Genomic DNA, 13,482 nt, shown 5'->3' with positions numbered 1-13,482 from the left:
GGGATTCTGGAATGTTTTTAATAATCACCCCAGGTGAGGACTTCCCTGGTGGCGCAGTGGTTGAGAGTCTGCCTGCCGATGCAGGGGACACGGGTTCGTGCCCCGGTCCGGGAAGATCCCACATGCCGCGGAGCGGCTGGGCCCTTGAGCCATGGCCGCTAAGCCTGCGCGTCCGGAGCCTGTACTCCGCAACGGGAGAGGCCCGCGTACCGCAAAAAAAAAGAAAAAAAAAAAAGTCTATTGAATAATCACTCCAGGTGAAAAAGCTTCCTCGTGGGTCCACATTCCTCTGCCAGTTTGGGTATGGGTTTGTCCTACACTTGACTGTAAGCACCATGGGGTCAGGGACTATTTTTATCCTCTTTGTTTCTCCAAAACGCAGCACAACACCCAGTTCACTGAATGAGTAAGTAACAGTTAAACTAATCACCCCACAGAGAGAGATAAAGCCCAGTACTCTGTCCTTTAGGCCACTGAGCACGATACACAGCACTTGATTTGACTGGGGAGGCGGACACAGCTGATTGAATCCTGGTGGAATCTGAACCTAGAGCTGGCAGAGTCTCGTTGCCTTTGCCAGAGTAACAAGGTGAAGGATAAAAAGGGGAGGTGTTACCAGCATTTCTAGTTCTTACAGAAAGACGCATGCTTAGCTCTTCAGCGAGGGACAGACATAAGACCTTGCCTTGCTATGAATAAGTCTTAGATTGACTTGTCTGAAGGTCAGAGGAACATGAAGGTAGAATGAGATCTTTCAGGGTGTGGAGTGGTGGTTCTCCAACTCTCCTATGTGGATTCCTGGGGTAAGCCCAGAACCCAGGGGTTTAAACCTGCACCCCAGCTGACTCTGATGAAGAGGCCCTCAAGCCATGATGAGTCAGCACCTTTATGGGACTGTCAGCTTGAAACCAGCAACATTGATTTCCTACTCTGAAACCTGGTGGGCAGAGAAGGCGTGGCAGGGAAAAGAAAAACCTTATCTATCTCTGGTGAGAGTGAAATGTTATAACTTGAGGAGTGCAGGTTGGACATAGGAAAATGTTTCCTTGGCAGGCTTGTCCAGTACCTGGAAATTTGTTGGAGTGTTCTAGCACTCACTTCTCTGGAATTTCCTTAAAAACAGGATCTTATAAATAGACTGAGGATTGGACCATATGTCCTTCTAAATATACTGTCAGCCCTATAGTTCTGTCCTGCTGTGTGTCGTTTTCATACTTTATAGAGGTGTAGAGCTCTCAAGGGTGGGAAAATAAAATTATGTTAGTTATTGCCATCCTCAGCATGGCATTCAAAGTTTCCCTCACTTACGTTAGGCTACCATCAGGAACATTATCTAGTTGATAGGTACCAGTGAGTACGGAGGTCGCAAACACTGACAAACTCCTGTACTGGCTCGCAAATAATGACTGTCCCAAGTCCCCAACTGCCCCATCTGCTGCTCTGGATTCTCCCCTAAAATCCCCATGATGTAGTAAAGAAAGAATTAATGCGGACTTCCCTGGTGGCTCAGTGGCTGGGAATCCTCCTGCCAATGCAGGGGACGCGGGTTCGAGACCTGATCCGGGAAGATCCCACATGCCGCGGAGCAGATAGGCCCGGGCGCCACAACTACTGAGCCCGTGTGCTGCAACTCCTGAAGCCCGTGCACCTAGAACCCGTGCTCCGCAACAAGAGAAGCCGCCGCAATGAGAAGCCTGCGCCCCGCAACGGAGAGTGGCCCCCGCTCGCTGCAGCTGGAGAGGGCCCTCATGCAGCAATGAAGGGAGGGAGAAAGAATTAATGCCTGGCACAGCAGGGGGGCTTCTAGGACCCCAAATGTAGCCTATTCCTCCATGTTGACCATCAAAATATTTTGAATGTTACCTTCAGCTTCCACATTCCCAGAACACATAACTTATTTTCATGCCCCTGGGCTTCCACCTGTGCTATATACTCTGCTCAGAATGTCCTTCCCTCCTGCCCTCAACCCTCTTGAAACTCCTCTCCTATTTCAGACCTTTGGTTCAAACACGACCTTCTCCACTGAGTCTTCCCCAGTCCCTATCTCCCCTCCTCAAAACCACTACTCCCTCTTCCACAGCCACAGGGCCTTTTTTCTTCAAACCCCCTTTTGGTAAGCCCTATATTCTGTCTTGCTTTAGTTATTCATGCACAAATTTCAACAGATCTACCTCCCTCACTCCTGAGATTTTAAGAATAGATTTATATGGAAAATATATCATTTGATCAATTTCCAGAAAGCCAGCCAGTTCCTGGGCCAGCTGACCACCTCTATGATGTGAGCACAGCCTTATCTGATAAGATCCTTCCTACGTGGGGACACGCTTTGGCCACTGAGGGTCTTGGAAACCCGGCTCCTGGGCTGTGGCTCAGGAGGGATGCAGCAGTGCCTCATCAGGTCCAGCACAGAGACAGATGGAAAGTCTGTGGATGGATTTAAAAAAAAAACCCAAACAAATAAACAAAAACCCCCCACAAGCAAATAACACAAAAAACACCCTACCCAGCAGCCCCCAGTGACAGAGGGGTTTCCAACTGTACTGGGGGGGGACTCTTATAGATAAGAAGTTGGCACAGCAGCTGTCGGAAAGACCTGCCCAGCGGAAGTGGCCAGCACTCCCTGATCTTCAGTCTCTTGCTTCTCTAAACTGCCTTCCTTTTTCTTTTAGGTTTTTAGCCTCTCATTACAATTGAGAAACAAGCATCTCAACACATACTATTAGGCCGTAAACCTCCCGAGGCAAGGGTCAGATCTTGTTGGCCCTTCCAACCTCCATAACGTCTAATGATTTTATTATCAGACACACACAGCACTTACTCCATGCCAGGCTCCGGTCAATGCGATGAACCAGACTAACTCATGCCATCTGATTAATATGCTCGGCCATTAGCCCCATTTACATACGGGGACACTGAGACAGAGAGAGGCAACGCGATGTGTCCCAGCCACACCTGGGGACCGTCCCCGCCAGGCGGTCTGGCTCCACATCCCTTGTTCTTAACTACGAGGCAATGTCTAACATGCCTCAGATGTACAGTAAAGGCGTGTCAAATATAAAAACAAGTGGGTCCTGTGGTTCCTTGGCTAAAAGGACACTGGCTATTTTAACAGGGATTTGGGCAAGCACTTGACACCCTAAAACTTCCCCAGGTGACTGGGAGAGCTAAGTTGCTCCCTCCCATATACTGGACAACCCCAAACAATGATCACTGCGGAGAAGCGGCAGAGACCCCGCTTCTCGGAGGTATATGAAGGGGCACAGATAAGTGTGTGACTGTTCACCGGGTCTGAGGAGGAAGGAAAAGCTTGGAAGTAGTTTGGCCACTTTAGGAACAACACACTTACACTTATCATTAAAGCAGAGAGAGGCGTAGGAGTGTGTAAAGGGTGAGTGGACGACCAGCAGGGAGCGAGCTGGTTGGGCAGCTCTTTTCTTTCTCCTCTCTGCGGCCCGACAACGCGTGTCTTGGTTTCCAACCATTTGCAAAGATCTCTCAGCCTCTCCTGGCCTCATGGGCAGGGCGGCAGGGAGGAGGGCGGGGAGCAAGGAGTCATTTATCACTGTCGGGAGATGTGCTGCACGCAGCAGGGCCAGCTTTCCTCCCTGCTGTTCCTACAGCCAGAGCCGCAAATCTTGAAAAGATGCAGAACATGCACCTCGCAAATAACCATTCATCATCGCTGCTCTGGGAGCCCGGGAGCGGACCCTCCTGACGTGAGGTTGACCGGCTCTGCCTTCAGCCCGGGCCCCAGCGGAGCTGGGAACACGGGGACTTCTCAGGCACGTAATTCCTGTTCTGGCCAATCCCCATCTACTACAATCTACTGAGGTTTGGGGTTAAAATTCTCTGAAATGCCACCCAAGCCCCTCTTCTCTCCACAAAGTCAGATTTCCAGATTGCTTTCAGTAATCAGGCTGCAGCCACGGTGGCCCATAATCATTAAATTTGAAAACACAAGTTGCTAGGAGGAAATTAATCCCAGGTTTAACTCGGGAATGGCCTGCTTTCTCGTGAAGTAATTATAAAATTAAAATGTGCTATTTCTCCGGTGAGTAGAAAAAGCCTCCTCGGTGAGGTCTGCGGCCCAACACTAACGTCAGGATTTACACCGAGGAGGGACCGGAAAATTCCTTCCGTGCCTCAACGATGGGCATCAGGGCCATCTGCAGGTAAATTTCCAAAGACTGGGTTAGAGGTGATTAAAATCAAGAAGAGGAAGAGGTTTGAATTTTCCAATTACTCCTTAAAACTCAAAAGTCAAGCTGCTAGACAATGCAGGCTTTCCTAGTAAGACTAATAATGCTCAGCTAATTAGACCCACAGGCATGGCCAACATATAAAGTCAGCCCAAAGGAGGGACACTGTCCCTTTAAAATCTGCCTGGGGATCCGTGGAAAAGCTAATGAGGAGTGTCCGTTGGGGCTGCTTTATTAGGTGGTCCTCCAGAGGATAAAGCCTGGGGTTTCTGTAACAGGGCTTCTGTGCTTGATTCAATAAATCAATTTACATTAAATGCGGGTATAGCTCTGGATCTGGCTTCATAAAGCATTCTGTGGCATTTCTCAATCTGCTTATCCCCTTCCCTGTCAGCCTGCCTGAACGCACTGTCAGAGGGCATTGAAAAGAGCAATAAAAAATAAGACAGAAGGCGTATCTACGTTATTTGTGAAACTCGACCCAGCAGCTCCAGACTCATGCTGGGAGGCTGCTTCCAGTGAGTTTCTCTCCAGAAGATGTTTGGATGGTTGGTAAGAAGCCCAATGCTGTGGGACTGCAGTGCTCAACCCTGAGCTGGGCTCCAGGCTGCAGACTGAGAATAAAGGTCACCCCGAACAGAAAGGAAAGGGTTGCAAGGGAAGTTGCTTTTTACTCCGATCCTCGGGGTCTGGAATACTCCTCAAGAAGTGAAAGGAAAAGCAAGATGAATAAAAGCGCCGAAAGCTGACACAGTCCAGGAGGTGGCGGGGAGCGGCTGGAGGAGGGAGGTGTGCTACTGACCAGGGCAAATGGAACGGGCCTTCCTTCAGGCTGGCCAGCAGGCTCGCCAGTGAGTGATCGCTGCAGACCGTCATCCCTAAACACAATGACTTATACCCCTGAAGATCTCAAAAGGAGAGGAAAGCCCATCCCCCACTTTTGGACTCTGTAGCGGGGCCAGAAGCCATAACACGTGGCCACACCGTTCCGTTCTCCCCATCCAGGCTCAGCTTTTTTTTTTTTTAACTCTTTGCTGTTGGGTTGCTCAGTTACAGACAGCTCCTGGCACCGTCCCTCACCAGTTAGACCCGCATTCTTCCATTATCTAGACTGCATTGCCATCTGCTAGGACTTTTTGTGATGATGTAAATCTGTATCTGCAATGTCCACTTCAGTAGTCACGAGCCACATGCGGCTCCTGAGCAACTGAGATGTGGCTGGTGTGACTTGGGAAATGCATTTTTACTTTACTTAATTTTAACTAATTTACATTTAAATGGCCACAAGCGGCTAGTGGCCACTCGGCTGGAGTGGACACAATAGAAAAGCTTTCCTTTGCCTTCATAAAAGTAGCGAATGCTAAGAGGAGAAAATGGTGGTGGACCCCACTCTGTTCCCAGGGGAAAAGCCTCTGATTTGCTCTTAGTTTCAGGGGAAAGACAAGAGGGAACAATTACCCTGATGTGTCATCAAGCTAGAATCATGAAGAGTTAAGGGCTGCAAGAGATAAAAATGAAACGTTACCATCACTGGAATTTTCCTGATGGAATCTGTCTTTCCCAGAAGCTCTAAAAAGCAGAGCAAAGCCCTCCCGCCACCAGACATGGAGGTTGGCAGTGAAGGGCAAAGAAAGTATTTTATCAAACGAGAGACCTAGGCCTAGGATTGGCCCAAGGCCCCAGAACCTTGGCAGAGCCGGGAGCGGCATCCAGGGAGCTTATCTCCCAAGGCAGTACTCTCCTTCCTAAGTAAGCCATGCAATCTCAAGTTACTGGTCCAGCCTGCCCCTGAAACAAGACCATTGTAAATGTTAAAAAAGGCTCTGCTTAAAGAAAGAATTCTGGTGTACTTTACTCTTAACCAGAACCATCTGGAAGCAATCTTGCATTCACACGATGGACTTCTCCTCGTCTTTGGCCCTCGCTCTCAACAAATCCCATCAGCCCAGGAACAGCTGCTGGAGAATCTGGCCTGACGCCAGGGGTGAAGCTACAGCGCCCTCCCTTGTCCTGCCGGGCCTCCGGCTTGCTCATCACCCCACGCGGCTGGACACAGAGCACGAAGAACACAGATCCTTCACGAGAAAGCGAAATCACCAGCGGTCACAGGAGCAGGGACTTGGTGCCACAAAGCCAGCTGTGAGAAACTGTTGTTTCAGCCCGGTAACACGGACGCCTGCCAGCAAATTATGGCCTGAGACGGCTCAGAGGGCCGTGGGTCTGGACGCTCTGCTCGTAACGTCAGCTAGTGTGCATCCTGCAACAGCAGCTCCACACAAAGGGCCAGGGAGGAAGGGCAGCGGCTCGCGCTGAGTCCAAGACCAGAGCTCTGGCGCCAGGACCAATGACACCAGGCACAGAAAGCAAGAGCTGGGATGCGCCAGGGACCAACTCAGCACTGGGGGCGCTGTTAGAAAATGCCTTTGTAAATCAAGCCACTGTGTCAACTCCCTGAGCAGGCTGGGAAAGGGTTAGGAGCCAGGTGAGAGACGGATTTCATTAGGAAGGTCCTGGTGGCGATAACCTTTTGTCCTCTGTGCAACCTGGGCCTGCCAAGCTGCTCCACAGTCTCCGAGAAAGCGTGAGGGTGGGGGAGAGAAAGGATCCCCGTCAGGAGGCAACAGACTCATCCTTAATTATGGGAGGCTTCCCAGAGCTGACGCCCTCCCCCTCACTGCCTCCCGGCTGCAGACACACCGCAGAAAGCTGGCAGGGTGCTGCTCTAATGAGAGCGATCGATTTTCCTAAGTAAAGGAGGTTCGGTTCTTTGGGGATCTTCCCCATCATCACCACGTGGCCCCAGTCCACGCACAGACTTTAGTGACGAGTGGGAAGCATCACTGTTTAATTTGGCCGATGGTCCATCAGGTCAGACTGGGAAGTAGAAAAGTTACTACCTCAGCAGCTCCTGAAATGCCTCATTCCATCCTCTTGTCCTCTAAAGGACTGTCAAGGAGACACTGATCCTGGTAGATGGAGGTCCCCTGCTTAAACTTCCATCACAGCTCAGAACTGAATATTTATGTCTGATCTTACCCGAAAAAAAAAAAAAAGTTGATGCATTGTATCAGAAAGAGCCCCGGGCTAAAAGTCAGAAACCTGGGTTATTCTGACATTTTTGCACTAGTGGAAGCTGAGTAAACCACTTAATCCCCTCTGAGCCTCGATTTGCTCAGCTGCAAAATGGAACAAGGGAGGAGGAATCACTGGGCATTTGGCAGTTCAGCCTGAAGTGAGGCTGTCTGGGGTCACAGACTGGCTTCTCCTCTCACTAGTTGTGTGACCTTGAGCAACTCGGCCCCTGTGCCTCAGTTTCCTCATCTGTAAAATGTACCTAGTTCCTAGGATTGTTCAACATGAAGAGTCATGTAAAGGTCTCATCACAGTGCCTGGCCCTTAGCTCTCCCACTCACTGTCAGCTAGCCCCACGATTAGTGGGGGACAAGCAGGCAGATAAACATTTCCACAACTAGGTCTTTGCTACAAGGGTTCAACAGTTGGCAATAGGTGAACCCCTATTTGTTAGAAAGGTTTCAGAGACACAAGCTCACAGGCCAAGGCTAATTCGGAAGGCAAGAAACGTAAAGGAGGGACGAGGTAAGGACTTATCTGTCTCCTTGAGCGTGACACACTGCCAATACTCACCAGTCCACCTTCAACCAATCCCAAGAGCTTGGTAGTAATTGGAGGCTTTTGTGGGAAAAGGGCCCCTGCTGATCCATTTGCCAGCCCTTCTCTCTCTATACACAAATCAGACAGGTAGGAAATTGGGAGCCCATGTTTCTTCAGTCCTAAAAAATAACTGCTAGATTTGAGGTTTTCTGTTAGAGGTTAAAAACATTTTTTAGGGCTTCCCTGGTGGCGCAGTGGTTGAGAGTCCACCTGCCAATGCAGGGGACACGGGTTCGTGCCCCGGTCCGGGAGGATTCCCACATGCCGTGGAGCGGCTGGGCCCGTGAGCCATGGCCACTGAGCCTGTGCGTCCGGAGCCTGTGCTCCGCGGCGGGAGAGGCCACAGAAGTGAGAGGCGCGCGTACCGCAAAAAACCAAAGAAACAAACAAAAAACCCACATTTTTTAAAAGAACTCATTAAAGTTGGGAGGGGTGTGTGTGCGGGGGTGGGGTTTACATAGGCAGGGGTCTAAATTGGCTATAAACTTCCCAACTTCTTCCAACAAAGATGTAAACAGCTCTCCTTTTCCTTAAGCATCATTTTCAAATCATAAGTAACAACAGATAGGAAATACACAAAGACGTACATCAATCTCTGCTCGCAGCCGAAGCTGTGAGCCAACAGCCATGCAGGGAACTTTGCTGCAACAAATGAGCAAATCATGTCTGACTGAAGCCATTCTCAGTCTTGGCTTCTCAGTTAATTCGGTACCTTCTGTGGAGTTCCGTACCATTAAAGAGAGCCCGTTTATGGGCTATTTACTCGCTGAAGACCCTGCTAATGTGTGTTTGTGTGCACGTACCTGAGACAGAGAGCAAAAGAGAGAGTAACTGTGTGTGTATACCATTGGATGTAATCTAATCCCTGAACTTAACTGCATTTTAAAAAACTGTAAAAAGGGGTAACCTTTAGCCATTTGTTTACCAAGTTGGTTTTGACTGCTGAGATCTCATTTGCCTTTTTTGGCATAGAAAAAACATACAAACGGCCTTGCCTCGAGCGCACCATGGCTCGTGTGCAGGCTCTCTTCATTCCTACCCTTCCCACTGACCACCTACACGTCGGCCTGCCCCCCATCAACTTCCGTGGAGCGCGCTCTTCTTCCTTTCATCCAATAAACAAACACGGCCTGTCGACTACATGTCGGGCACAGGACGAGGCACTGGGCTGCCCCACAGGGGGCTTACACACTAGTATAATTCGAGTAATGGATGACTTACCTCTTACATTCATCCCTCGGCCTAAGTCATCTGGTTTCTTGTTCATTTCCGTGCCTTCTCTGCTTTCTGCTTCCAGCCCTCTATTTGGCTCTAGGGATCTCACGTACATATTGCTGTGACAGTTTTTCTCTGGGTACCTGAATCTGCTTTCTCTCCTGGTCAGTCTCCTTCAAACTCCTCTTACAGCAAGCTTCCTACAACATCGCTCTCATCATTTCACTCTCCGCCGAAACACACAAGAGTGACTTGCAGCCTCCCACAGTAAATCCTAAGGTCTCTGCCTGGCTTCCCATATTCTGATACATTCCCTCGGTACCAACGCAGCCTAATTTCCCACAGCCGCCCCCCCACCCCCCCAATTTTGGCCATTTCCCGCGCTGTCTCTTAGATCTGCTCTTTTGGTTTAGGTGTTTACAGCCACGTGGGTTCCTACCCTGGGATGCCTTTCCTTCCATCTTTCCCAATTCTACAAAAACCAGACCAAACTCTGCCACGGTTTTCTGAATTACACAATCCCTCACCTTAAACTTTTCTGTAAGGAGTGCTGACTTTGCTGACTGAATAAAAATGAATTTGCGAGAAAACCCAGTCTGGGGCAACAAAACTGCAGAACTCAGAGCCGCAAATATGGTGAACCCTTTCCGATAAATCCGATCACGTTTTAGAGCAGGGGTAAATATTTTAGGCTCTGCTGCAACCACTCAACTGCCCTGCTGTCGTGTGAAGGTAGTGACAGATCAAACATAAACAAATGAGCGTGGCTGTACTTTTAAAACTTACTTACAAAAGGGGTGGGGGGTGGAATTTGGCTCTCAGGCCGTAACTTGCTGACCCTTTTCTAGAAGAAGAGAGGATACTGGTGAGGACCTTCTCTTTAGATGGCAAAGGACAACCGGACGTGCCTTAGATCGGCCTCTGATCCTCCCGAGTGGCTCGACTGTCTCTTTAAGACAGTACGTACCCTAGGAGTAGATTCCCAGCCTAGAAGTCATCACCATGGGAATTTGGGCTGTGACCATCTGTTATAGCTATTCCGGTCAAAGAAGAAGAGACAGTGGAATTGACTTTGTCACCTGTGTTGGGGACATGGTGAGGAAAGAGGCCACTGTTTCCTTCTGCTGACCTCCAGCGTGGCAGGAGGCTCCCTGGTCAGGATCGCAGGGCCTAGAGCAAATCTTCACCCACACTTCTTTGTGCCAGGCACTGCTCTCTCATTTCATCCTTACACCAACCCTATGAGATTTAAGTACTTTATCATCGTATCTATTTTTCAGTTGGAAGAAACCGATGAGGTCTTAGTCAGTGTCAGCTACTGACACACACAAACCGTTTTGGTGCCCTATATCGGTGTGTTTGGGGAATAAGATGCCCCTTGACACGAGTTCTTATTTCGATATGAATGTGATGAAATCATGAAGACAGCTCATTACCTCTGGTGCTTCCAATCACCCTTCAAAGAGTATTCTTTTCACTTTATTCATGGGAGATGGCACTCATAGGGGTTAAGTAGTTTATCCAACTTTGCCTATTCAGAAAGGTCAGAGTTATGATTCAAATCTAAACTGGTCTGGCCAAACAGAGCTCTGGTTCATTCCTCTGAGCCCCGCTACCTCTTTAGTAACCCTAACCTAAAAACCCAAGTCTAGTGTGTTTTTGAAAGCCCCCCAACGCTTGCTCTGTATGAAGTGAGGAATTACATCTAGTGTCCCCAAGGAGGGCCTCAGAGAGCAGAAAAGCAAACCAACACCCAGATGGGAGAACTGGCGCCCAGGCGAAAGCAGCAGAAGTGGGCGTAGCCCCTTTTCCTTCCCCACAAACCCAGGTCTCTGGCTGCACCTCCTGATCCAAAGTGCGGGAGTGGCGCTTCCTTCACACACGCTGCAGCAGTGCCAAGGCAGAGGGAGGCGTGTTCTTACCAGCCTGTCATATTAAAATCCCTGTAGAGCATCTTCTTCCCAAGTTCCTTTCTCTGTACTCTCCTTGGAAACTCCAAATGTGTGAACTCATTTCCCAGCAAGTGAGGCTGCATGAATGCCTAATAGCAAAAAGAAAAGAAAAGGAAAAAAAAAAAAAAACCCACACATATTTAGAGGAAAAAATAAGACCCAAGGATGTTTTTGCAAATTGAGACAGCCCACATTTCAGAAACAAGAACACAGTTCTCAAATTTTAAGGGAGATAAATAGATTGAAGACTCTAAATACAAACAGAATATCAACAAATAAAAATCATGAATCTAATTTATAAAGGAATGTGACTTTTTCATTGGAGATGATAAAACTAATGGTAATCAAAGACGTGTATCTCTCAAGCAAGGAAAAGGTTCACTTTTTAATTCCAATTCAAGATGGTTTCACTTGGGCTGAATGGCACGGTGAGGAGGTAGGAAAGCTCCCCCTGACTCTCTCCTCCTTGGCTTTCTCTGCTGGCCTCCTATTTGTATGCCTAGTTACTGGGCCTGGCCTCTGAAAGCTGCATGTGGGTCTCCACGTCAACACAATGGCCTGAGAGAGCGGAGCGGGTTGGGACTGGATGCACCAGACAGGAACTCTCTGTTGGACTCCCTCCATTTTGCTCTGCAGTAATTTGATCATGTAATTGGAAGACTGTTCCAGAACAGATGGCTTCTTCCCCTCCCCCAAATCTCTGTTCACACTACAAAAGTCTTGAGCAAGCAGCCACTTAGGGAATTGCTTTGAAACAACAAACAGTCGCATTGTCACACTCAAAATTCAAATCCAGTTATCCAAGAGATGAAATGCTCAGGTATGGACTTCCCTGCTCAGAGGCCACACACTGTAAGCAGACCTGCCCCGGAGCCGTCCCACACCAAGCCGTATACCTGCTTATTAGCAGTGTACTGGAATGGATCTTCTCTCTCTCTCTTCTCTTTCTGGCAGGGAAAAGAGTGGGTGGAGCAAATCACGGCCTGGCACCGTAGGACAGCCAGGGCTCCCTGCCATAGGACAGATGGCCACATCCTCGGTCTCCTGAAAAAAGGCATCTCCCACAGCCTCTTTCCCCCAGGACCTGACGCTGGCAGATCTCCCACTGATTCTCATGGTGGTCTGGAGGTCTCAGCTGGATGGTAGCCGTCAGAAGCTAAGCGCATCAAGCTGAACTGTCCCCAGGCTGTCAGATTGGACCAGCTAAAAACTCCGAGCCAGTGATGCTGGGCAGGCTTTGGGGACAGGATGGGACAGGACTGAGAATGAGAAGAGGGGCTGTCCTGTCTGCTGTAACCAGCAGGTTCCAGGTCGGAGGGGAATTCTGGATCATCTTCGAGGGGCCCTGAAACCTCTGCTGGGGATGAGGCTTGGGCTGCCTATGGGTATCAAGGACACTTAAACACTGGGTTTTACAGAGAAGTTCCTTGGGGAGGGAGGGGGAGGGGGGGGAGGGGGGAGGGAGGAAACTAATAGTCATAGCGCAGGTCAATGGGGTAGGCGTTGGGTGAAACTTTGGGTTTGAATCAAGCTCTGAATTTATAAGCTGTGTGATTTTAGCGGGTGATTTAAGCGCTTGGGCCTCAGTCTCTTTACCTGTACATCGAGATTAACTGAAGATTTATCTCATACTGTTCTAACAATGAAAGGAAATGGCATCTACAGTGCACTTATCATGACTGTCTCTGCTCGTAAAAAGAAAAGAATTTAGCCCTCTAGTAATCATGGAGCCTTATTACATCCTGAGTACTACAGTAAGTATTTCTTGAGCTCTCATTGCACACCCACGCCAACCTTATGGGCGGGACTGGCTACCTAATCTGTGGGGCCCAGGGCACAAGGAAAATATTGAGCCTCTATTCAAAATTAAAAATTCCAAGAAGGTGACAGCAGAGCATTAAACCAAGTGCAGGGCCCTGGGCAACTGCACAAGTCATGCCCACAAAGCCAGACGTACTTACAGAGCAGATACCATTCTATTCCTCGCCTTTATTTTGGTCCACCCGTGAAAACTAAGGACCAGAGGCATTAACAGTCAATAACAGCAGCATTTTTATGTACCCTCGATCATCTCTCAGAACTTTGGGACTGAATTAACATGGCGTTTTTGTCTACCCACCGCCCCCCCCCCCCGCCCTCCAAGCTGGAGTGACACTGATTTAGGGGTTACCATGTGTCAGGCACTCGATACACCTTATGTTATTACCTCAACAATCCTACAAAGCACATGTCATAGACTCAATTTACAAAGGAGGAAACTAAGGTCCAGAGAGGTTAAGACACCTAGCCCAAGGCTATCAGCCAGGAATGGGTGTTTCTAGAGCTTAACCTTAATATCAAACCCATAACCCCCATCTTAACCCTTATGTTGGTCCTTTAACCTGCACACATTTACAAAACACAGTAAGTGGGCAACAACAGGCCTGTGATCCATGCCAAGTATG

General features: G+C 49.0%; 1 protein-coding gene across 1 annotated transcript in view; it reads right to left on the bottom strand.

Annotated features, from left to right (window-relative positions):
* The window catches only part of PPM1H (protein phosphatase, Mg2+/Mn2+ dependent 1H), a 261,473-nt gene that overhangs the window by 53,912 nt on the left and 194,079 nt on the right, over window positions 1-13,482 (bottom strand). Inside the window, exon 6 of the mRNA XM_060165666.1 lies at window positions 11,009-11,127. Coding sequence (XP_060021649.1) covers window positions 11,009-11,127 — 119 coding nt within the window. The remainder of the gene's footprint in view (window positions 1-11,008; window positions 11,128-13,482) is intronic.

Source organism: Lagenorhynchus albirostris, chromosome 11 (genome assembly GCF_949774975.1).
Source record: "Lagenorhynchus albirostris chromosome 11, mLagAlb1.1, whole genome shotgun sequence".
NCBI lineage: Eukaryota > Metazoa > Chordata > Mammalia > Artiodactyla > Delphinidae > Lagenorhynchus > Lagenorhynchus albirostris.
This window is presented reverse-complemented; position numbering and strand designations above follow the sequence as displayed.